Here is a 21,666-nt window from a genome sequence, read left to right as displayed (position 1 = left end):
CGCCCCGCCCCCAGGACAGGGGGGGCCGGGGGGGCCCGGGGGACCAATAAAGCCTGTACAGCACCGACCCCGCGAGGTGTGCCTCCATGGGGACGCGGGGGGGGGGTCACGAGACGTCATCGCGCCGCGGCCGCAGTTCTGGGGACCCCCCCCGCCCCCGAAATCCCTCAGCGCCCCCCTCCCCGCTCCCCCCCCGGCTCTGTCCGGGCGGTGGTCTGGGGGTCCTGCAGCCCTGGGCCGCAACCCGGAGCCCGGGCAGGCAAGAGTTAACGTCACGCCCCTCGTCACGCCCCACCCCACCTCCCGGGACGTCACGGCCGAGGGCTCCTCCGGGCCCGTTCGCCGCCGCCGAGCTCGTACGGTGCGGGGGGCCCTGTGGCCGTTGGGGGGGGGTGGGGGTCAGCTGGGGGGGCGGGGGCAGTAGGGGGGGTCCTCGGGAGGGCCCTGGGGGTATTTAAGGGTCTGGGGACCTCTAGGAGAGTGGTTTGGGGGGTCCCTGGGAGAGGGGCAGTTGGGGGTCCCTGGACCACCTGCCGTGTCCCCCCCCGCAGGTCCCCATGGCGCTGCGACTCGCTGCCCCGCTGCTGCGCCTGGTCCGGACCGGAGTCCGCTGGGGGGGCACGGCCCCCCCGTCGCAGGGTGAGTGGGGACAGGGGGCCGAGACTCCCAACTGCCTCCCCCTCCCGGCCCCCTCGCTGCTGGGGGGGCACATGTGTGGGTCGGCCGTAGGGCTGGTGCTGACCCCCCCCCCCCCCCCCAGCTGCAGCCGCCTTCGACTGGCGGGACCCGCTGGGGCTGGAGGGGCTGCTGGCCCCCGAGGAGCGGCTGCTGCGCGACGCCCTGCGCAAGTACTGCGGGGAGCGGCTGCTGCCCCGTGTGCTGCACGCCAACCGCCACGAGGGTACCCGGACCCCCCTCCCCCGACCTCCCCGGCTCCTCAGCTCCGCCCCAAACCCCAGAATCCTCCCCCAAATCCTCCCCCGTGTCCTCAAATACCCTGAGAACCGCTCTCCACCCACCCCCCCCATCTCCTCCGTTTCTCCCTTGGTGACCACACCCCCCCAGCACCCCAGGGTACGCCCTTGGCACCCCTATGACCCCTCTCAGATACTTCCCATTACACCCATGCACCCTCCAAATCCCCCCAGGATGCTCCCTGCACCCCCGAGATACACCCTTGCTCTCCCCGGCACCCCTCAATACCCTCTAATCCTCCCCAGCACCCCCTAACATGTCCCTGCTACACCCCCCCCTGAGCACCCTCCCTGCAGGGCTAAGGGTGGGAGCAGGGGTGTGGGGACCCTCCAGCCCCACTGCCCCCACCCCATCTCGGCCACCCTCATGCCCCACCGTGCACCCCCCCCCCCAGTCTTTGACCGGGAGATCGTGTCCGAAATGGGGGCACTGGGTGTGCTGGGCCCCACCATCAAAGGTGAGTGAGGGGCAATGGGGGGACCAGGACCCTCCAGAGAGTGGGGGAGACTTGGGGGGAGCTGTGGGGTCACTGAGGGGGGAGTTTGGGTCCCCATAGAGACAGCAAGGGAGCTGGGGGGCTATAAGGGGTGGATGTAGGGGGCCAGGGGTCCCCCTTGGGGGTTACCAGGGTGTTATTAGGGGGGTCCAGGGTGCCATGGGGGACTGTTGGGACCCCTGGGGAGGGGCCGGGGAGTCCCCCGGGGCAACGAGAGGGTTTGGAGGGGCCGAGGAAAGCAGTGGTCCTCCTTGGGGGTGTTTTGCAGTGGGGGGGGCAGGGTCCTCACATAGGGGTAGGGGGTTGGTTGGTTCCTGGGGGGGCAGAGGGCCATAGGGGACAGGGGGAGCCGGGCTGGGATTCCTTGGGTTGGGGGGGGCCCAAGGGTCTCTGTGGGGCAACGCTGTCCCCAGGGTACGCCTGGGGGGGGCCCGGGGTTCTCCGTGGGGTGATGCTGTCCCCAGGGTACGGCTGCGCGGGCACCACCTCGGTGGGCTATGGGCTGGTGGCACGAGAGCTGGAACGGGTGGACAGCAGCTACCGCTCGGTGCTGAGCGTCCAGTCCTCCCTCGTCATGCACCCCATCCTGACCTACGGGACCCCTGCCCAGCGGGACCGCTTCCTGCCCCCCCTGGGTGAGACCGGCACTGGGGCTGGACAGGAGGCGAGGGGGGTCTGTGGGGCAGAAGGGGGGGGTCTGTGGGGCAGGTGGAGGGCTATGGGGCAGGAAGGGGGGGCCATGGAGTTCCTGGGGGTCCCCCTGACACCACCCCACCACATGGGGAGCTGCTGATAGAGCCCAGCCACAGGAGCCACCTGGGCAGGGGGGGCCATGGGGGTCCCGGGATCCCCCTGACGCCTCCCCCCAGCACGGGGGGAGTTGCTGGGGTGCTTCGGGCTGACAGAGCCCAACCATGGGAGCGACCCGGGGCGCATGGAGACGCGGGCACGCTACAACCCTAGCGCCAAGACCTACACGCTGCGGGGCTCCAAGACCTGGTGAGTCTTGAACCACGGGGGGATGGGGACCCCCCAACACCTCCCCCTGACATCCCCCCCCCCCCCCCCCAGGATCACCAACGCGCCGGCAGCCGACCTGTGCCTGGTGTGGGCGGTGTGTGAGGAGGATGGGCGGGTGCGGGGGTTCCTGCTGGAGCGGGGCATGCCCGGCCTCAGCACCCCCAAAATCGAGGGCAAGTTCTCGCTCCGTGCCTCTGCCACTGGTATGATCCTGATGGATGACGTGGAGGTGCCAGAGGAGAACCTGCTGCCCCACGCTGATGGCCTGGCGGTAAGGGGGGGCACAGGGAGGGTGTGGGGGGGCCCTGCCATGGGATGGGGACCCCGGTGACGCTTGCTCGCCCCAGGGCCCCTTCGGCTGCCTGACCCACGCTCGCTACGGCATCGCCTGGGGTGCACTGGGTGCCGCCGAGGCCTGCCTGGAGACGGCACGGCAGTACGTCCTCGACAGGTAACACCGGGGCCGAGGGGTGCCCCCGGGGGTCTCGCCTGTCCCCTGGCCCCACTGCCCCCCTCTGCCACAGGAGCCAGTTTGGGGGGCCGCTGGCACGCAACCAGCTGGTGCAGAAGAAGCTGGCAGACATGGTGACGGAGATTGCCCTGGGGCTGCAGGCCTGCCTGCGCCTCGGCCGCCTCAAGGACGAGGGCAGGTGGGTGCTGCCGCAGGGGGCCTGGAGCCGGGGAGGGTCTGGCAGTGGTGGCCGGGGGGTGTCAGTGTCCCCATCCCCACAGGGCAGCCCCTGAGATGGTGTCGATGCTGAAGCGCAACTCATGTGGGAAGGCGCTGGCCATCGCCCGGGAGGCACGGGACATGCTGGGGGGGAATGGCATCTGCGACGAGTACCATGTCATCCGGCACCTGATGAACCTGGAGGCCGTCAACACCTACGAAGGTACCGCCGTGCTGGGCAGGGGTGTGGGGTCGTGCCGGCACCGGCACCGCTGGGCGCGCCTGAGGCCTGGCCGCTCCCTTGCCCACAGGCACCCACGACATCCACGCACTGATCCTGGGCCGAGCCATCACTGGCATCCAGGCCTTCGCCCCCAGCAAGCCGCCAGCACCGCGGGGCTAGTGGGGGAAGACAGCGCTCAGCACCGCACTGGCAGCATGCGGCTGCGACGCTCTGCGGCATGACCGGCCTCGTGCTGCTGCTGGCGGGGCCAGGACGTCACCCGTGGGGGACACGTCTGCTCCTCATGGGGAAGGACTTGAGGAGGCAGCGCCGATGACTGGACCCATGTTACTGATGGGACTTGGTGTTGCTGACTGGACAAGGTATTGCCGAACAGACCTGCTGTCGCTGACAGGACTTGGTGTCACCAATGGGACGCCGGGCTCTGCCGCAGAGCCTCTTGGCCAGTGAACTGCCCCAGTGCCTTTGCTGTCCTCATGGCCACTCACCAATAAAAGGTGGAAAAGCCACCCCACGCCAGCCTCCATTCATCAGCATGAGCCTCATCAGCATTAATTAACCCACCAGGACACACCTCCGCCACTGGGAGGGGGTCCCACTTCAGCACGTGCTGTGCGCGGCTGGGTTTGCCCTGGCAAGCGGCCAGAAGTGAGCGGGTGGCAGAGCCCCGGCAGCCCCCTGGATTCAGCCTTTGGGGTTTTTGCTCTTTTTATTTGTGCTAAACCCGAACACCAACAGCAACAGAAAAGCCCTTTTGGGCCAGTCCCCCTTTTCCCGCTTGCAGCCGCCCTGGCACAACAGCAGTGGGCAACACAGGCCCCACTTGCAGGGCAGGCGGGCTGCTGCAGGGCTGGGGGGGGCTCCCGCGGGTTTGGGGGGGGCCTCTGTGCATTTGAGGCCCTGCTCAGGTTTCAGGCTGCAGGCAGAGGTCGTGGTAGGCTGCCTCCACGGTGCGGCAGACCTGCCGGAGCTCGGCCTCAGCCTGCTGCACCCGTTCCATCACCTCTGCTAGCTCCTGCAGCCGCTCCTGGATCTGCTCGTTGTGGAGGCCGTAGAGGTGGAAGAGCCGCTCCTCCACCTGCTCTGCCAGGCCCGAGACCTGCCGCACCGGGGCAGAAAAGGGGGGAAACGGCTCTTGCTGGGGCGCGGGGATGGGCAGCATTGCTGGCACGGCCGGCACCCGGCTGCCGTCCCCAGAGGGGGGGTGGCAGCTGCGGCCGCCTGGGCTGGCACAGCTCCCGGCCTGGCTTGGCTGCTGCCACTGCCAGCTGCGCCCACGGTAGCCGGAGAGCCGACCGCAGTAGCCATCAAGTGCTGGGTCACCGCGGGCCGCAGCTGCCAAGGCTGGGCCGCCATCTGTGTGTGGGCCTGCGGGAGCCTCCCCTCCTGCCCTGCCGGCATGGCCCCCCCGGCTGCAGGGACGCCAGTGGGAGCAAAGTCCGGCACGGCATGCAGCCGAGCGAGGATGCCAAGGGCAGCCAGCGGCTGCGCAGGGACGGGGGAGCCATTGGTGTCCCCTCTGCTCCCCAAAGCAGGGCTGGAGGCAGCTGCAGCCACTCCAGAAGGGGCTGTGGGTGCTTCCCCCACCACAGCAGCAAGCACCGGTGCATACAGCACACCAGGCTCTGCAGCTGGCGCCGGTGCCCTGCAAGAGGCTGCTCGCATGGCGCTCCCTCCCCATGACACTTCATCTCACCGCCCCCCAGCCTGCCGCTAATTCGGGCAGAATAATGCGATTAAACGCGTCAAGCAGAGACCACATGGCTGTGCAGCCCTGCTCGGCAGCAAGGGGCTGGCATGGGCTGGGGTCTCCTCACCCACCACTCCCCCCTGTGCCAGCAGCCCCCTGCCGCTCCCTGGCCCCCACCTTCAGCAGCAGGCTCTCCCTGAAGCTGCTCATCACAGCGTGGTCCTCCTTGCGGCTGTCGTTCACCTTGTCGATCAGCTGCTGCGTGCGCTGCTGCAGGCCCCTGATGCTGGCATCTAGCGCCGCAAAGTACCGGGAGGCTTCCGTGCTGGACTGTGGGGCTGCGGGCAGCACCTCCGTCCTCGGCCAAAACACAGGACCTGCGCGTCAGGGGCACGCACCCCACAGGGATGGGGCTGTGCTCTGCCCTGACCAGGGAGGGGACAGCCTGCCCGGCTGGTCACATTAATTGGGAAATGTTGGGAACCCTGCTAATGAATGTGGTGGCTTGTGGACAAGGGGATGTGTGTGTCACCCAGGACACCCCTCGCTGCACTGCCTGTGGGGTTGTCACTCCCCGTATGCTCTTTTTTCGCCAATTTAGGTCAAAAGTGCGAGGCAACAGCAAGCAGAAAACGTGTTACCTGTCGGGGTCTTCGCTTTGGGGCTCGTCTCTGCCCAGCCCTACGAAGGGGCTATCGCCCGCTGCCACCTCCAGCTCGGGCCCCTCGTGCTCCTTTCGCGACATACCCACCCTGGGGGGCAGGCGGCCGTCAGGGACTGGGGCACAGCCAGGTTCAGCGGGGTCGCTGGGGGCGGAAGGACCCGCCTGGCTCCGGTGCCGCCGCTCGGGGCCTACGCTCAGCCCCAGGGGGGTCCCACTGCCGCGACAGGGAAGCGGGGCCCGAGGCGGAGGGGCCAGGCACCAGACCGGGGACCCGCGCTGGCCGGAGCCCGGGGAGAGTGAGGCGGGACCCGCAGCCGCCCCTCACGGCGCTGAGGAGAGCACGGTGGGCGGGGCCTCGGTGGGAGACGGGCACCTGCGCCGGCCAATCGGCGCCCGCCTGGGCGACGGGGGCGGCCATTGAAAGGCGGCGCGGGAAAAGGCGGGAAGGGCCGGGCCGGGCGCTGAGGAGACGGAGCCGCGATGGCGCCGGGAGACGGTACGGTCGGGACGCACCGGGGTGGCGGCCCGCGGGCGGGGGAGGCCGGCGGAGGAGCGAGGAGGTGCCCCGGTGTGAGGCCGCCGGGCTGAGGCACCGCGGAGGGTCGTGGGGAGCCGCGGTCATGGCCACGGGGCTGGAGCGTCTGTGGGTGCGGCTCCTTTCAGAGCTGTGTGAGGCTGTGGGGACCCCCGGGAACAGCGAACCCCCCTCCCCCCGCCCGCCGCCCCATGCGTGGTCCCTGTCCCGGCACAGATGCAGGCACCCGGCTGGACAATGGGGCTTTATTGAGGGGGCACCCCCCTGGGCAGGACTGGGTCTAGGCGTCCAGGCGGCAGAGGGGGCTGTCGTAGACCATCTGCAGATTGACCCGGTGCCCCACCAGCTCCCGGATGTTGTTGATGCCGTACTTGATCATGGTGGGGCTGCCGCAGGAGAGGGGGGTCAGTGGGGGCGGGGATGGCCCCCTCCCCGTGCTGGGGCCCCCAGTCGCCCCTCGACTCACCGCTCCAGCGAGAGCCCCCAGGCGATGACGGAGACGTTCTCGGGCAGCCCCATGGGCAGCAGCAGCTCAGGGCGGAAGACCCCTGAGTTCCCCACCTCCACCCACTTCTTCAGTCCTGGGGGGCAGGTGGGGGCCCCCACCCCACAGGGGTGAGACAGGGGCCCTGCTCATGGGGCACCCCAGAGACCCCCTACCTCAGAGGGAGTGAGACCAGGCCACCCCAGAGATCCCCTCTGCCATAAGAACACCCCAAAGCCCCCCCCCCCCCCCCCCCCCGCAGGAGACACTGAGGCCAGGCTGACCCCCACCCCACAGGACCATCCCAGAACCCCCCCCACCCTACAGGGGTATCCCAAAGGCCCCCACTCCATAGGGGAGAGAATGAGGCTAAGCTGGCTGCCACCCCAAAAAGTCACCCAAGTTCTCCTGTGCTCTGTGGGTGCATGTGCAGACCATGGGGTCCCTCCCAGTTCTGTGGGTGCGCACACAGACCCTGGGGCTCCTTTGGGGGCCCATGCAGACCCCCAGGAGCCCCCCTGCTCCATGGGGGTGGCCCACGCAGACCCCCAGGGGCCCCCTCACCCTTGTGGTAGCTGAACACCTCCATGCTGGGCTCCGTGTAGGGGTTATAGGCCGGCTTGAAGCGCAGCTGAGTGATGCCTGGGAATGGAGAGGGGTGAGGGGGGCCCTGGGGAGCCCCCACCCCACCCAGGTGCCGCCCCAGTGCCCTCCCTACCCAGCTTGGTGAAGAATTGCCGGAGAGTGCCCATGAGGTGGCCGAGGGTGAGGCCACGGTCGGCCACCACCCCCTCCACCTGGTGGAACTCGGCCAGGTGAGTGGCGTCCAGGCTCTCATTGCGGAAGACCCGGTCAATGGAGAAGTACTTCACTGGGGAGAACTTCTCCTGGGGGGTGGCAAAGGAGGGGTGGGGTCAGGCAGGATCCCCCCTCCCAAGCTCCCCTGTGCCCCCCCAAACCTGTCCCACCTGGCGGGCCAGCTGGTAGAGCACACGGGCGCTGGCAGACGTTGTGTGGGTGCGCAGCAGGTTCCTCCGCGCCTCCTCCAGCCGCCACTCGTACTTGTACCTGAGGGGGCAGCTCAGTTGGGGGGGGGGGGCACAGCCTGGGGGTGGGGGGCACAGCCCCCCACCTGCCCCCGCCCCAAGGTCTCACCCTCACCCCTGCGAGCCATAGCCTCCCTGTGAGTGGACCTTCTTCACTTTGGCCGTGTAGCCGGCAGGCAGCTCAGGGGCCTCGGCGGGGTCTGGAAGGGGGCACAGACACGAGGGGGGAAGTCAGTGGGGTCTGGGGGGAACCCCTGTATCCCCCACCCCCAGCACGCACCCTGCAGGAAGAAGGTATCGTGCTGGTCACGGGCTGGGTGCTGCTGGGGCTGGAAGAGGGCATCAAAGTTCCAGAAAGAGCTCTCCACAAAGTTGTCAGTTGGCATCTCTGTGAACCTGGGGGCCACAGTGTCAGGGGGGTCGTGGCCCACAGACGGGGCCCCCCTGGGTGCCCCCCCCAGGCCCCCCACTCACCCCATCTCCAGGAAGATCTGGCGGAGCTGGGAGCGCACCTTCAGCAGGGGGTGGAGGTGGCCGCAGGCGGGCGGCAGCCCCAGCGCTGAGAAGTTGTAGGGCTTGAAGGGTCGCTGCCGCCAGGACCCTCTGTGGGTGGGGTCAAGGGGTCATGTGGGGGTCAGGGGGGTCACAGCAGGGCTGCCCCCGCCCCCCCGATACTCACGTGGCGATCATCTCCGGCGTCAGCTCTGTCTCCTGCCGTGCCACTGCGGTGCTGAAGGCGCTGCCCTTGCGGATCCAGTAAGACTTGAGAGTGCTAGGGGGGACGAGGGGGGGGTCAGGGGGGTGCTCCCAAACCTGCCCCCCCCACGAGCCCCCCCCCCCCAGCTCACACTTCCAGCAGCAGCTTCCTCCTCTTGAGCTCAGCACGGTCGCGCTCAGACAGGCTCTCGGCCTTCCCCTGCTGCACCCGGCGCAGGTTTTCCTGCACCCCGTCCTGCACCTCTGCCACCTGCAGGGCACCGGGGACAGGGATGGCCGCGTCACGGGGCAACCGGGGATGGGGACAAGGTGGGGGACAGACCCCTCCGAGGGACCAAGGGGGCTGGGGACAGCTCCGACAGGGACCCCCGGCAGCCGTCCCGGGACACTCCTGGCTCCAGGGGACCCCCATCTGTCCCCGCCCCAGGATGCTCCCTGCCCCAGTGGACCCCCATCCGTTCCCCCCCAGGACACTCCTGGCTCCAGGGGACACCCGTCCAGCCCCCCCCCAGGATGCTCCCTGCTCCAGGGGACCCCCATCCGTCCCCCCCTGGACACTCCTGGCTCCAGGGGACCCCCGTCCAGCCCCCCCCAAAACTCACAGCGCGGAAGACACGGGGGCCACCCGGTGCCCCCTTCTCCAGGCGCAGCCACTTGTTGGCCATGGCCTTGCTGAAGCCCACCGAGCCGCCGGGCAGCTTCTGCGGGGACAGGGCAGCCGTGAGGGACCCGGTGCCCGTCGACGACCCCCCTCGCCCCCTCCCAGTGCCCCCGGTCTCACCATGGCTTCGCTCTGGGGCAGCCCCTCCGCCGGGAGGCTCCGGAAGAGCCGCACCTCGGCGCTGCCGTCCCGCAGCACCTCCGCACCCTCGGGGCTCAGCTCCCACCGCGTGGCTGCTCGCGCCTCCGCCTCGATCACCTGCGGGCACGGGCACCGGGATCGAGACCGGCACCGCCACCAGCACTGGAGTCAGCTCCGGCACCCCGGGGCTCCCGTGCGCCGCCCTGTCCCCGCTGCCCCGGCGCTCCTACCTCCCCCAGCGCCTGCAGGCTCTTGACGGCGCCCACGAGCGTCTGGTGGTCGAGGCCGAGCGCGGCGGCCGCCTCCAGGCTGCAGAGGCCGCCATCGGGCCCCGCCGCCTCCCGCTCCAGCCGCTGCAGCAGCAGTTCGGCCACGCTCGGCGACATCGCGGCGACCGGAAGCGCTCCCGCGCCGGCCGGAAGCGCCGGCGCGGGGCGGGGCGCTGCGGGCGCCATCTTGAGTGTGGCGAGGCACCATCTTGAGCGTGGCAGGGGCCCGCAGGTGCCTTTGGGACGGGGAGACTGTCAGGTGCTGCGGGAGGGCTGTGACGTCGTGAGGCGCTAGGCGACTTTACCACGTAGCCCCGCGCACACCCTGAGCCTGCGAGGGTCCCCGTGCAGTGGCAGGCAGGTTCCCTGCCCCACCCTGTGCCAGGGAGTGCTGGTGGCAGCGCCAGTGAGGGCCCCGTCGCCCCCCCCAGACCCGTCACCATGGCAACGACCGTCCCGGTTTGCTGGCCCGTTGCTGCGGTGACACTGACTCCAGGCCCCCTGTCGCCATGATGACGGCCCTTGGGGCCAAATCCGGGGGACACCAGAGCTTCATTAGCACAGCCCCCCGGCCTGCATCTTCCTGGGTTTCGCATGTGCTATGACATCATTGGGCCATACTGCATCATCATTGCATCACAACTCCGTATTAGGTCATAAATCCCTGACACCAGAAGGAGACCCCCTGTCCCGAGTGTCCCACCCCACACACCCCCCCCCCCCCGCATTCCCCTGCTATGTCAGGAACCCAACCCTCTTCCCGGTGCCACTATGGGATGGCGAGCACCGCCCCCCACGTGGTCCGCAGAAGGCCGGGTCCTTTAAGAGACCCTGGCCCCACGTGACTGCGGTGACGCACCCCACGGAGGGAGGACAGGAGCGCGCGGGAGGGGAGGGCGTCTCCCTCCGAACGCGTGGTCGCTCCTCATTGGCCGCGCAGCTCAGCCAATGGGAAGCGGCCATCTGGGACGCCAACGTTCGGGGGCACCGTCGCCGCCGGCCAGCGGGCGGACGGCCAATGGGAGCGGGCCCTGTGCGGGCCCGGGCCAATGGGCCGGGGCCGGGGGCGGGCCGAGGGGCGGCGGGCGTATAAAAAGCGGCGGCGCCGCCGCCCCCCTCCGCAGTGCCGGGCGCCGCCGGGCCGGGAGGGAGTGAGCGATCGGGCCGCGCCGTGTGGGACCGCCGCCATGAGCCGCCTCAGCCTCCCTGTCGCGCTCGGCGCCCTCCTGGCGCTGGCGGCGGCTGGGCCCACCCAGTTCTTCCGGGAGGAGTTCGGTGACGGAGGTGAGGGGGGGGCGGGCCGGGGGTGCCTTAGGCGGGAGAGGATTGAGGTGAGGGCGGGTCCTGTAGGGATCTGTGGGGTCCCCTGAAGTGAAGGGGACCTAGGGCAGGCCCTTGAGATGGGGGGAGACTGGGGGGGTCCCCTGACGTGTAGAGACTTGAGAGGGACCTCCCTGAGGTGAGGGAGGTGGCTGTGATGACCCAAGGTGTTCCCTGAGGTGAGGGAGGACATGGGGGAGCCAGGAGGCCTCCCCTGATCTGCAGGGCAGGGCCTATGGTAGCAGGTGTCCTGGTTATGGGGGGAGTACAGGAAGGGGGGGGTTAGGGGGAGGTCTCACCTGTGCTGGGGAGGATGGGGGTTATATGGCAGATGAAACACTGGGTCTGAGAAGGGTAGGGGTCATTGGGGGGGGTTGCTGAGGGCTCTGGGTCGGTCCTCGGGTAGAGCTGGGAGAGATAAGGGGAGCTGAGATATCTAGGAGAGGAGTGGGGTTCAGCAGAAAGACAGAGGGAGGGATCAGGGCCCACTTGAATGGGGGGTCGTGGGGAGAACTTTGTGTAGAGGTCTGCCCTGGGCTGGGGAATGAGGTCCTGGGAGGATACAGGGGGCTGAGAGGCCTCCCCAGCTTGGGAGGCCAGAGAGGCAGTGGATGGGGGCTGCCAGGAGTGGGGGCCCCCTAAGGGGTAGGGGCTCCTCACTGGAGGATGACATTTGGCTGTTCCCAATGTGGGGAGGCCAGGGAAGAGGTGGCTTGTGCTGGGGGTTTGTCCTTCCCTAGTATCCCAAATCCTTCTGCAGCCCCACACCAAAAGACACCCCAAGACTTGAGCTCCCTCTGGGGCACCTAGCACTGGGAGGAGGAGCAATGTGGGGATCCCCAGCTCTGGCTGTGGGTGCAGGTGGCCAGCCCTTCTTGATGGGCTCCTCTGGAGTGTGATGGGCCCAGCTGGGACCTGCCCTGCTTCTGGCTCTGCAATGGGGGGGGGCGGGGGGGGGGGCAGGTGCAGAACAGATTCCCCAGCTGTGGGGACGGGGCTTGGGGTCCTGAGTACTCCTTTCCTGCAGATGCCTGGACCCGCCGGTGGGTGGAATCGAAGCACAAGCCTGACTATGGCCGGTTCGTCCTCACTGCTGGGAAGTTTTATGGTGATGCTGAGAAGGACAAAGGTGAGGGGGACAGCTGGGCTGTGCTGGGTGGGGACCCCTGGGACTGGGTGTTCCCTTGCCCCAACACACCCACATCCCACAGGGATCCAGACAAGCCAGGATGCCCGGTTCTACGCCATCTCCTCCCGCTTTGAGCCCTTCAGCAACCGGGACAAGACACTGGTGGTGCAGTTCACAGTGAAGCATGAGCAGAACATCGACTGCGGTGGTGGCTATGTCAAGCTCTTCCCAGCCAGCCTGAACCAGGAGGACATGCATGGTGACTCCGAGTACAACATCATGTTCGGTGGGTCCTTGGCCCCCCCCGCCATGGCCCCCTGTGGCAGTGTGCAGGGGGCCCCCCTCACCCCCCTATCCTCCACAGGCCCCGATATCTGCGGCCCTGGCACCAAGAAGGTCCATGTCATCTTCAACTACAAGGGGAAGAATGTCCTGATCAACAAGGACATCCGCTGCAAGGTGATGGGGGGGTGTGTGTGTGAGGGGCTGGGCCCTGCCCCGGGTGGGGGGGATGTCCTGGACCCTGCTGAGCTGCCCCTCCCTGCAGGATGATGAGTTCACCCACCTCTACACGCTGGTGGTCCGGCCTGACAACACCTATGAGGTGAAGATCGACAATGGGCGGGTGGAATCAGGCAGCCTGGAGGAGGACTGGGACTTTCTGCCCCCCAGGAAGATCAAGGACCCTGAGGCCCGGAAACCTGATGACTGGGATGAGCGGGCCAAGATTGATGACCCCGAGGACACCAAGCCCGAGGTGGGGGGAGGGCTCTGGGGGTGGGGGGAGGGGGCTTGGGGTGGGGGGCATGGCAGTGCCCTGACCCTGCTCGGCCCCCCCAGGATTGGGACAAGCCAGAGCATATCCCTGACCCTGATGCCAAGAAGCCAGAGGACTGGGATGAGGAGATGGATGGGGAGTGGGAGCCCCCTGTCATCCAGAACCCTGAGTACAAGGTGAGGCTGGGGTCTGGGGGGGTCTCCAGGGCATGGGCTGTGCCTCCCCGTGCCTGCCTGACCCATCCTGTCGTGTGTCCCCCCCTCAGGGCGAGTGGAGGCCCCAGCAGATTGACAATCCCGACTACAAGGGGAAGTGGGTGCACCCTGAGATCGACAACCCTGAGTACAGCCCTGACCCCCACCTCTACGCCTATGACAGCTTTGGGGTCATCGGCCTTGACCTCTGGCAGGTGGGTGGTGTGGTGGAGACCCCCCCCCCCCCCGGTCCTGTATGCTCCCCCCTGACCCCCCCATCCCCCACAGGTGAAGTCTGGCACCATCTTTGATAACTTCCTCATCACGGATGACGAGAAGCTGGCAGAGGAGATCGGGAATGAGACGTGGGGGGCCACCAAGGTAGGGGAGGGGATGGGGTTGCACCCTGGGACCCCCCGCTGACCCCCAGTGACCTCTGCTGTGTCCCGCAGGAGGCAGAGAGGAAGATGAAGGAGCAGCAGGATGAGGAGCAGCGGAAGAAGCAGGAGGAGGAGGAGAAGCAGCAGAAGGAGGAGGAGGGGGATGAGGAGGGGGACGGGGATGAGGAGGAGGAGGAGGACGAGGAGGAGCCTGAGGCCGAGGCTGAGGAGGCGGCCCCGCGGGATGAGCTGTGAGGGGCGGTGTGGCCCGGCCGGCCCCGGGGCGGGACCGTAATGTCTCTGTGAGACCTGGACTCTTTTCTATGGGCGCCGCCGCCCGCCCGGCCGCGGGAGTGGGGGCCGGGCCGGGCCCCCCGCGGGGCGAGGACTCAGGAACGGTGCCGGGTGCGGTACCGCGGGGGCGGGGGGTGGGGGTGGGGGGTGAGAACGCCCCCGGTACCGGCGGGGGGTGCGGCTCCGCGGGCGCACGTGACTGTACGGGTGTCGCGATCTGGTTTCTATTAAATTAACGCTCGTCCCGGCCGCCGCCTCCACTCTGATTCCTCCGCCCGCGCCATCTTCCCAGCGACACCGCCATTTTGTGCGGCCGCGCGCCTCACGTGACGGGGCCGCGCCAGTCCCAGCGTCACGTGACGGAGGCGAAGGCGGGTAAGCCCGCGCGGTGACGCAATTCCGGCCGCGCGTCACGTGGCGGAAGCGGCGGGGCGCCTAAGATGGCGGCGGCGTGAGTTGCATGTTGTGGGGCCGCCGGGAGGAGCCGCCGCCGCGCCATGGCGGTGACCGTGACGCTGAAGACGCTGCAGCAGCAGACCTTCAAGATCCGCATGGAGCCGCACGAGACGGTGAGCGCGGCCCGGGCGGGCGCGGCCGGGAGCGAACCGCGGGGCGGGCGGGCGGGGCTGGGCCTCACCCCCCCGCCGGCCCGGGGCGGCCCCGATCTCTCTCCCGCCCGTGGCGGGGCCGGGGGGGCGGTCCGGCTGCCCCCGGAGTGGGGCACCCCGGGGCTTCTGCGTCCCCGCCGTGCCGTTTCGGGTCCCTGCCCCTTCCTCCGGCTCAGGATGGAGCCGTGTGCGGAGTGGGGGGGGGCTTCGCCGCCCGCACGGCACATCTGAGGGGGCTCTGTGTCCCCTCCCGCCTCCTTTTGGGAGGGGGGTACCGGCTGTTATGCTCGCTGCAGTGTCAGCCGTTGCGGGGGGAGTTGTTCCTGTCATTGTACAGCCTAGGGCTCCCCAGTCCCCCCCGCGGGGGTGGCTTGGATGCCTGGGTCCTCTGCACGCCAGGGAGGTTGAAGGGGGAATTATTGGGGTGGGGCTGAATATCGGGGGTGGCTGAACCCCCCCCGGGCTCAGAGCAGCTCCCCAGCTACTGCCTGCCTCACCCCAGAGGCTGTCGTTCTGCCAGCCCCAGATGGGACCATGACTCCTTTGTTGGTTTGGGTGGAACCCCGTGTTTTTGGGGTGACCCTGTCTGGGGGTCGCCCCTGACCCCCTGCGCCCCCAGGTGCGGGCACTGAAGGAGAAGATCGAGGCGGAGAAGGGCAGCGACGCCTTCCCCGTGGCCGGGCAGAAGCTTATATATGCCGGGAAGATCCTGAGCGATGACGTCCCCATCCGTGAATACCGCATAGATGAGAAAAACTTTGTGGTCGTCATGGTGACCAAGGTGGAACTCCCCAGATCCCTCCCCCGCCCCCCCAAAACGGGACCCCGCCAGACTCCCATGCCCGCTCACAACCCCATCCCACAGGCCAAGTCCGCACTGGGCACTGCAGCCCCTGAGGCCGGAGCTGGCAGTGCCTCCGAGCCTCCTGCGGCACCAGGGCCCCCCCCGGTTGCTGATGCTGTCCCCCCGCCGCCGGCTGCCCCCAGCGAGGAGACACCATCCCATGACCTCCCTCCGCTCGCCCTCTCAGAGCCCGCAGCAGGGTAAGGGGGGGTAGAACCCCAAGGATGGGGAATCGGGGGCTTGGGGGAGTCTTAATTCTTCCAGACCCTGTGGTTGGGGGATGTGGGGGACAGGACAGGCTAAAGCAAACCATTTGGGGGGGCTGCAGGGGGTAGGGGCTAGCACAGAGGACATGGCGTGGGGGAGGAGCAGCAGAGTGGGGGCTGGGCCAGCGTGAGGGGTGGGGTTGGGGGGCCACAGGGGGTTTTGCGGGGGCCGGCTGTGCCCTGGAGCTCCCAGAAAGGTCTCAGCTGCCACATCTCTCTCTTGAATCCACAGCTCTGTTCCCCCCCCAGGTAGTGCGGGGCGCTCGGCTGATGCTGCCTCCACCCTCGGTGGGTGCCAGGGGGCGCGGGATGGGGGGCATGGGGGGTCCCTTGGGTGAGGGGAAGGGGGGAATAGCATGAGGGGAAGGGATGTGAAGGGATCCCAGGGATCTAGAGACTTGTAGTCCCCAGAAGGGTGGTGGGGTGGGGGCTTCCCAGCATGTGGTGGCCCCTGACATGGGGAAGGCTCTGAAATGGGGGGAGGGGGGGTAGGGTCCTGAGTGGGGATGGAGGAAAGGGGGTGGTGTCATGGAAGATGCTTTGGGGGCCCCCAGGTGAGGGAATGGGACAGATAAATGGGGGTCCTTGAAGTTCTGGGCCCTTGTTATGGGGCAATGGAGGTAGATGGGAGGGACAGGGGAGGTGGGGGTCTTGGGGCTGGGGGGGTCCCAGGGCCAGCACTGACACAGGACTGGCAGTGACGGGCTCGGAGTACGAGACAATGCTGACGGAGATCATGTCGATGGGGTACGAACGGGAGCGGGTGGTGGCCGCACTGCGCGCCAGCTACAACAACCCCCACCGCGCTGTCGAGTACCTGCTGACGGTGAGATGGGGGCTGTGGCAAAGCAGGGGAAGGTCCTGAGGACTGGGGGGGGGGGGGGAGGGGCACTCAGGCCCCCCTCCCCCCCCCCCGACCCCCACTGCCCTGACCCCCGCTGCCCCCAGGGCATCCCTGGCAGCCCGGAACCCGAGCGCCCACCTGTGCAGGAGAGCCGCCCCCCGGAGCAGCCGGTGCCCGAAGGTCAGTGGGGTGGGGGCCGCGTGGGACACGCCCACCGGGTGGGGTGGTGGCTGGTCACGCCCCAGTGGGTGCTGGTAGGCTTTGCCCTGTCAGGGCGGGGTTTGGGACTTCTCCCTGGGGAGGGTGGGCTCCTGGTTTGGGGGTGTGGCCTGAATGCTCCTCCTGATGGGGGCGGGTTCTAGTGCTAAGAACCAACCCCAGGGAACCACTGCCTGGTTCCTTATCCGGGGGTGGGGTCTACTGGGCCCCTCACTGGGTGAGGGTGTGGCCTGTGTAGGCCCCGCCCATTTGTGGCTGTGACCTGTTTGGGGTAGGGTTGGTCAGTGGGTGGGGGCTGTGCCTGGCCCCACCTCCTGGGGCGGTGCTTGGGGAGGCTCTTTCCCCTGGGGAAGGTGGGGGCATGTCCCGGTCAGACCCCGCTCACCCGCAGGGGAGAACCCACTGGAGTTCCTGCGGGAGCAGCCCCAGTTCCAGAACATGCGGCAGGTGATCCAGCAGAACCCGGCCCTGCTGCCCGCCCTGCTCCAGCAGCTGGGCCAGGAGAACCCCCAGCTGCTCCAGGTACCCAGCAACCCTGGGATCCCCCCTGGAACCCCCTGGGATGCCCAGACTCAGCCCCCTCCCCCTCCCCCCCAGCAAATCAGCCAGCACCAGGAGCAGTTCATCCAGATGCTGAATGAGCCGCTGGGGGAGCTGGGCGACCTCGAGGGGGAGATGGGCGCCATTGGGGACGAGTCCCCCCAGATGAACTACATCCAGGTGACGCCTCAGGAAAAAGAAGCCATAGAAAGGGTAAGGGCACGGGGGTGCTGGCTCTTGGCCATTGGCAGGGTGCAGGGGGAGCTCCTTCCTGTTAATAGGGAGCAGGGTTAGCAGTGTGGCTGACCTGTGGGCATGAGGCAGTGCAAGTGACTTACAGCCATCAGTAGGAACCAGAGTTTACAGTGCTGAGGAAGTTGGGGAAAACAGCTTACTTAGAACTGTTATTAAGGGCCAGAGTTAACACTGGTAAGAGGCACACTATCCTTACAGTTCTGAAACATAGCAGCAGTTGGGCTGTGGTTGCTGGGCTCGAGAGTTAACAGCATCAGAGAGCAGCTGTTAGTGGGAACCAGAAAGGCAACAGCTGCTTTTCAGTCAGTCATCGTTAGGGACCAGATTTAGCACTCCCAATTGGTAATATGTACAGAGTTAATGGGTGGGGAGGGCCACACAGGGAGAGCTACCATTAGGGTCCAGCGTTAACAGCGGCAGTAGGAAGCTGTGCCTGCCCTGGGTGGTCAGTAGGGCCCAGAGTGAACACTTCTCCCCTGCAGTTGAAGGCACTGGGCTTCCCCGAGAGCCTGGTGATCCAGGCCTACTTTGCCTGCGAGAAGAATGAGAACCTGGCGGCCAACTTCCTGCTCAGCCAGAACTTTGACGACGACTGAGAGGTGGGGGCAGGCGCCCCCACCCTCCCCCCACCTCTGGGGGGGGGGGAGGGCATGGGGCCCACACTCTCTCCTGGGGGAACCCACAGCACGGGGGGGACACAGTTCTGCACAGCTCTCTCGGGGCTGTGGGTATGGCTCTGTCTTTTGTGGAGGGGCAGGACTGGGACCCTCATTGGGCCCCAGCCCTGCCACGCCCTGAGGTAGCAGCAGCAATTGGTGGAGGCACCGGAGCCCCCCCACACTGAGAGGGGGTGCTCCGCAAACCGCTTTCTCCTGTTCCCCCGACACCCCCCCCCCCCATCCCCCCCTCTCCCGTTCGGCCCCGGGGGGTGGGGGGACAGCACCGCGGGAAGAACCACAATTCGGGGGAAGAGATTAAACGCAGAATTTTAAACCCATTTTGGGGCCATGTGGGTGTGATTTGGGGGAGTGGGGGCAGGCTCAGGAGAAGACAGTCCCTGCACTCTGGGGGGTGGCTCCTGGAGGGGGGCGGGAGGCGGCAGCAGCCTCGGCGGCAGCCATGGCACTACGGGCAGCCTCCTCCCGCTCCTGCCGCCGCCGGCGCTTCTCCTCCCGCCGCTGCTGCCGCTCCAGGTCCTGCAGCAGCGCTTGGGCCTGGGGGCTGCCACGGGCAGGGGTCCCGGGCCGGGGGGCCCCCCCCAGCCCCGCCTCGGCCAGCAGCCGCTGCCGTCGCTCTGCCTCCTGCTGTGCCCGTTCCCGTGCCTGTGCCCGCTCCTGCCGCCAGGCGCTCACCCGCGCCGGCATTGCTGCCAGGCTGCGGGCCACCAGCTGCTGCCTGGGGGGACAGAGGAGGGACACCCCCGGGATTGGGACACCCCCAGTCCCGCGCCCCCAACCCTGCACTTTCCCAGTGCCTGCAGTTCTCCCCAGTGTCCCCCAAGCTGCCATCCCAGTTCTCCCAGTGTACTCCCAATGCCCACCCAGACCTAGGCCCACTTCTCCCAGAGCCTCGTGTACCCCCATCCCAGTTCTCCCAGTTTTCAACAGTTGTCCCCCTGCCCTGTCCCTCCCCCAGCCTCCACCCCAGTTCTCCCACTGTACCCCCAATGCCTCCTCCGGCCTGATCCCAGTTTTCACCTGTTCTCCCCCCCACGTGCCTCCCCTAGCCTCCATCCCAGTTCTCGCAGTGTACCTCCAATACCTCCCCCGACCTGATCCCAGTTCTCCCAGCTTTCACCAGTGCCTCCCCCAAACCCGTTCCCAGTTCTAGTGCCTTGTGTACCCCCAGTCCCAGTGCCCACTGTTCTCCCCAGCCCCCACCCCAGTCCTCCCAGTTTTCACCAGTGCCCCCTCCCAGCGATCCCAGTTCCACCAGTCTCCCCCCCTCCCTACCCGGTCCCAGTTCTCCCAGTGCCCCCAGACCCGCCCCCGGCGCCCCGCCCCACCTCTCCTCACGCCGCCGCGCCTCCTCCCGCTCCCGCCGGTCCAGCGCCGCCTCCATCTCCCGCAGCGGCCGCTCCCACTCGCGCTCCTCCGCCTCCGCCGCCCGCAGCCGCTCAGGGTCCGGCCAGAGCCGCCAGGCCGGCACCCCCGCCGCCTCCCCCAGCCGCCCGAAGCGCCGCGCCGCCGCCCGCAGGTCCGCGGGGTCCGACGGGGCCGGGGCCGGCCCCCTGCGGCGCCGCAGCGGGGCCGCCCGGTAGAGCCGCGCCGGGACCGCGATCGCCAGCGAGGCCCGGGCCCGGCCCAGCGCCGCCAGCGCTCGCCCCCAGGGCGCCGCCATCTTGCGCGGGCGACGGAAGTGACGCACCGGAAGCGACTGAAGGCGCGGGCGGAAGCCGGGCCGGGAGGTGACGGGCGGGGGAGGAGCCGGGGGCGGGGGTGCGGCAGCCGGGGGTGGGGGGAACCCCAAAGGGGACGGGGCGCCCCGGTAGTGGGGATGGCTCGTAACGGGGGGATCTCATAGCGGGGGTACCCCGTGGGCGTTGGGGGGACCCCGAGGGGCCCCCTCTGTGGGGCGGGGGGTGGCGGGGACCCCAAAACGGCGCTGGAAACGGAGGAGGAGGGGGGGAAAGTCCCCGCCGCGATGCTGCGAAACGGCCGCTCCTCCCCCGTGGGGGGGGGGCGGATTTGGGCTCGGCGCGGGTTCCCCTCCCCCCCACCCGCTCCCCCCCCCCAAACCTTTTCAGTCGCAGCCAAACCCCGGGGCGCGCTGCCAAGGGCTCGGCGGCGTTAACCCCTCCCTGCCCGCGGCCGGGCCCCCCGGCGCCCAGGGGCAGCCCCCGGACTCCTGGGTCCGCTGCCGGGGGCGGCGGAGGCACGGGGGGGCCGTGCAGCCGGGTGACGGGAGAAGAGAGTGAGGGGTGCTCGGACGCCTGGGACGCTCCCCGCGTGGGCCCCACGGGGGGGCCGGGGCCCCCGGACGCCCGGGTCCTCCCCCCCCACCCCCCCTCTGGCTGGAGCTGCCAGGGGCCGGGGGGGGGGGGGAGCCCTAATGGCTTCCAGGCCTCGGCAAGCCGGCGAAAATCAGCCGCTAACCAGAGACAAAAATCCCCCGAAATCACCCCAAAACCTTCCCCGAGCCTCACCGGGTTGGGGGACGCAGGCGTCCGGACCCCCCACCCGCCCCCACTGCAGCCCCCGGCTCCCCCCACGCCAGCTGGGGAACCCAGGTGTCCGGGCTCCTGGGCCCCATCCCCACCGTGAACTCAGGGCCCCCCTAAACCCGGCCAAGGGGAGGGGCTGGAAACTGGCCCATTTGGGGGCAGTTTTGCCTAATTTTGGGGCCTCCGCAGTTCCTTCACTCTTGCCTTTGTCCTTCCCTGCCGCCGAGACCCCCCAGCCCCGGATTTACCCCCGGGGGGGGGCATTTCTCCACACCCAGGTTTTTCCTGTCCAGCCTCGGGGGGGGCGGGGGGTGCAGCCCAGACCCCTGGGTCCCTCCCTGACGCCTGGGTCCCCGCCTCACACGTGTCCCCGGGGCTGGCAGGTGATGTCCTGCGGTGTCAGTGCCTGTCCTGGTGTGTCGCAGCATGCCAGGGCATGTTGTTGCATGTTGTGGCATGTTAGAGCATGTCGCAGCGTGTCAGGGTGCGTCATTGCATGTTACGGTGTGTCAGGGTGTGTCAGGGTGTGTCGTTGCGTGTGGCGGTGTGTGTGAACGCTGTGTCCGCCGTCCCCCCCCGTGCTTGGCTCCATCTGTGGGCCCAGCCGGTCGCGGCGGCACATCTGGTGCTGGCGGCCCCCGAGCAGCTGGTGGGGACTGGGGGGGGGGGGGCCTCGATGGTCCCTGTGCAATGCACGCCGGCTGCACACACATGTGTGTGGGGACACAGGGACTCGCACATGCTGGGCGCCTGGGTCCCCCCTGGCCACGGGGTACACCGGGTGCCCGGATGCCTGGGACTACCCTGTCCCCAGGTCCCCCCTGCCATGCCTGGGGGGGCTGGGCAGGGCTGGGGGCTTTGTGCAGCTGCGTCCTCCCATGTCCCCCACAGGATGGCAGTGCTCCCCCCCTCTGTGGCAGCAGCCCAGCGTGGGGGAGGGCCACAGCTGTGCCCACCCTCCCCTCCCCCAACCGCGGGGGGACCCAGGCGAGTGTGGGGGGGGAATGCTGAGACCTCCCCCCCCCTCCCCCCCAATCCTGGGGTCCCCTCACGGCCGTGGCTCCCCTGGGCCAGGGACACCCATGGCACCCGGTGACCTCTGGGGTCCCTCAAAGCCGGGGTCCTTTGTGCCACCCCCATCAGTGCTTCAGGCCGTGGCGGTGACGGCGCCTCCGGCAACGAAGGGGTGACAGTGGCGGTGGTGGCGGTGCCAGCGCTGG

At 68.6% G+C, this 21,666-nt stretch overlaps 6 protein-coding genes across 8 annotated transcripts; 3 read left to right on the top strand and 3 right to left on the bottom strand.

Moving 5' to 3' along the window:
- Positions 1 to 71: 71 nt before the first annotated feature.
- On the top strand, positions 72 to 3,617 carry GCDH (glutaryl-CoA dehydrogenase). 3 transcript variants are annotated; one of them, XM_075025047.1, is made up of 11 exons: positions 72 to 356; positions 552 to 639; positions 761 to 901; positions 1,370 to 1,432; positions 1,936 to 2,106; positions 2,341 to 2,470; positions 2,543 to 2,762; positions 2,839 to 2,942; positions 3,016 to 3,141; positions 3,224 to 3,384; positions 3,473 to 3,617. In XM_075025047.1, the coding sequence occupies exons 1-11, from the start codon at positions 87 to 89 to the stop codon at positions 3,562 to 3,564; spliced, it is 1,566 nt and encodes a 521-aa protein (XP_074881148.1). In that variant the 5' UTR covers positions 72 to 86; the 3' UTR covers positions 3,565 to 3,617. The 3 variants fall into 3 exon arrangements, with proteins under 3 accessions (XP_074881148.1, XP_074881149.1, XP_074881150.1); XM_075025049.1 differs by having other exon boundaries at positions 307 to 361; XM_075025048.1 differs by lacking the exon at positions 1,936 to 2,106.
- Positions 3,618 to 4,104: 487 nt separating this feature from the next.
- SYCE2 (synaptonemal complex central element protein 2) lies at positions 4,105 to 6,044 on the bottom strand. Its single transcript, XM_075025055.1, has 3 exons — positions 5,738 to 6,044; positions 5,273 to 5,460; positions 4,105 to 4,504 (listed from the first exon to the last, which is right to left on the bottom strand). The coding sequence occupies exons 1-3, from the start codon at positions 5,838 to 5,840 to the stop codon at positions 4,310 to 4,312; spliced, it is 486 nt and encodes a 161-aa protein (XP_074881156.1). The 5' UTR covers positions 5,841 to 6,044; the 3' UTR covers positions 4,105 to 4,309.
- A 480-nt stretch (positions 6,045 to 6,524) lies between these two features.
- Positions 6,525 to 9,747, bottom strand: FARSA (phenylalanyl-tRNA synthetase subunit alpha). Its single transcript, XM_075025053.1, has 13 exons — positions 9,574 to 9,747; positions 9,323 to 9,460; positions 9,144 to 9,242; positions 8,673 to 8,791; positions 8,504 to 8,596; positions 8,299 to 8,427; positions 8,105 to 8,220; positions 7,940 to 8,024; positions 7,747 to 7,846; positions 7,497 to 7,665; positions 7,343 to 7,420; positions 6,761 to 6,875; positions 6,525 to 6,680 (listed from the first exon to the last, which is right to left on the bottom strand). Exons 1-13 carry the CDS (start codon positions 9,727 to 9,729, stop codon positions 6,575 to 6,577), a joined length of 1,503 nt encoding a protein of 500 aa, XP_074881154.1. The 5' UTR covers positions 9,730 to 9,747; the 3' UTR covers positions 6,525 to 6,574.
- Positions 9,748 to 10,646: 899 nt separating this feature from the next.
- CALR (calreticulin) lies at positions 10,647 to 13,956 on the top strand. The gene is made up of 9 exons (XM_075025051.1): positions 10,647 to 10,896; positions 11,960 to 12,061; positions 12,144 to 12,347; positions 12,426 to 12,520; positions 12,609 to 12,818; positions 12,902 to 13,015; positions 13,105 to 13,248; positions 13,322 to 13,414; positions 13,486 to 13,956. The coding sequence occupies exons 1-9, from the start codon at positions 10,662 to 10,664 to the stop codon at positions 13,666 to 13,668; spliced, it is 1,380 nt and encodes a 459-aa protein (XP_074881152.1). The 5' UTR covers positions 10,647 to 10,661; the 3' UTR covers positions 13,669 to 13,956.
- A 144-nt stretch (positions 13,957 to 14,100) lies between these two features.
- Positions 14,101 to 18,280, top strand: RAD23A (RAD23 homolog A, nucleotide excision repair protein). The gene is made up of 9 exons (XM_075025052.1): positions 14,101 to 14,276; positions 14,935 to 15,096; positions 15,181 to 15,359; positions 15,658 to 15,713; positions 16,124 to 16,251; positions 16,374 to 16,449; positions 16,880 to 17,010; positions 17,086 to 17,241; positions 17,766 to 18,280. Exons 1-9 carry the CDS (start codon positions 14,205 to 14,207, stop codon positions 17,877 to 17,879), a joined length of 1,074 nt encoding a protein of 357 aa, XP_074881153.1. The 5' UTR covers positions 14,101 to 14,204; the 3' UTR covers positions 17,880 to 18,280.
- Positions 18,251 to 19,819, bottom strand: GADD45GIP1 (GADD45G interacting protein 1). Its single transcript, XM_075025054.1, is given in 3 exon segments — positions 18,251 to 18,678; positions 19,289 to 19,743; positions 19,745 to 19,819. Coding segments are annotated over 3 exon segments (870 nt in total). The 5' UTR covers positions 19,805 to 19,819; the 3' UTR covers positions 18,251 to 18,323.
- Between the last annotated feature and the right edge of the window lie 1,847 nt (positions 19,820 to 21,666).

This window comes from Buteo buteo, chromosome 4 (assembly GCF_964188355.1).
Source record: "Buteo buteo chromosome 4, bButBut1.hap1.1, whole genome shotgun sequence".
Taxonomy (NCBI): Eukaryota; Metazoa; Chordata; class Aves; order Accipitriformes; family Accipitridae; genus Buteo; species Buteo buteo.
The sequence above is the reverse complement of the archived record's forward strand: the minus strand, read 5'-3'. Positions and strand labels throughout refer to the sequence as shown.

What these genes read in the sequence shown, in the direction of transcription:
- GCDH (XM_075025047.1), top strand. Translation starts at nt 87, where the DNA reads ATGGGGACGCGGGGGGGGGGTCACGAGACGTCATCGCGCCGCGGCCGC. An exon ending in GCTGGGCCCCACCATCAAAG is followed by an intron (nt 1,433 to 1,935) that starts GTGAGTGAGGGG and finishes TGCTGTCCCCAG; the next exon opens with GGTACGGCTGCGCGGGCACC. An exon ending in CGGCAGTACGTCCTCGACAG is followed by an intron (nt 2,943 to 3,015) that starts GTAACACCGGGG and finishes CCTCTGCCACAG; the next exon opens with GAGCCAGTTTGGGGGGCCGC.
- SYCE2 (XM_075025055.1), bottom strand. Translation starts at nt 5,840, where the DNA reads ATGTCGCGAAAGGAGCACGAGGGGCCCGAGCTGGAGGTGGCAGCGGGC. An exon ending in CCAAAGCGAAGACCCCGACA is followed by an intron (nt 5,461 to 5,737) that starts GGTAACACGTTT and finishes GTCCTGTGTTTT; the next exon opens with GGCCGAGGACGGAGGTGCTG. An exon ending in GGGAGAGCCTGCTGCTGAAG is followed by an intron (nt 4,505 to 5,272) that starts GTGGGGGCCAGG and finishes CCGGTGCGGCAG; the next exon opens with GTCTCGGGCCTGGCAGAGCA.
- FARSA (XM_075025053.1), bottom strand. Translation starts at nt 9,729, where the DNA reads ATGTCGCCGAGCGTGGCCGAACTGCTGCTGCAGCGGCTGGAGCGGGAG. An exon ending in ACGCCGGAGATGATCGCCAC is followed by an intron (nt 8,428 to 8,503) that starts GTGAGTATCGGG and finishes CCCCACCCACAG; the next exon opens with AGGGTCCTGGCGGCAGCGAC. An exon ending in GGAGGCTATGGCTCGCAGGG is followed by an intron (nt 7,847 to 7,939) that starts GTGAGGGTGAGA and finishes CTGCCCCCTCAG; the next exon opens with GTACAAGTACGAGTGGCGGC.
- CALR (XM_075025051.1), top strand. Translation starts at nt 10,662, where the DNA reads ATGGGCCGGGGCCGGGGGCGGGCCGAGGGGCGGCGGGCGTATAAAAAG. An exon ending in TGATGCTGAGAAGGACAAAG is followed by an intron (nt 12,062 to 12,143) that starts GTGAGGGGGACA and finishes CACATCCCACAG; the next exon opens with GGATCCAGACAAGCCAGGAT. An exon ending in CGAGTACAACATCATGTTCG is followed by an intron (nt 12,348 to 12,425) that starts GTGGGTCCTTGG and finishes TATCCTCCACAG; the next exon opens with GCCCCGATATCTGCGGCCCT.
- RAD23A (XM_075025052.1), top strand. Translation starts at nt 14,205, where the DNA reads ATGGCGGTGACCGTGACGCTGAAGACGCTGCAGCAGCAGACCTTCAAG. An exon ending in GCATGGAGCCGCACGAGACG is followed by an intron (nt 14,277 to 14,934) that starts GTGAGCGCGGCC and finishes CTGCGCCCCCAG; the next exon opens with GTGCGGGCACTGAAGGAGAA. An exon ending in GGAGCAGCCGGTGCCCGAAG is followed by an intron (nt 16,450 to 16,879) that starts GTCAGTGGGGTG and finishes GCTCACCCGCAG; the next exon opens with GGGAGAACCCACTGGAGTTC.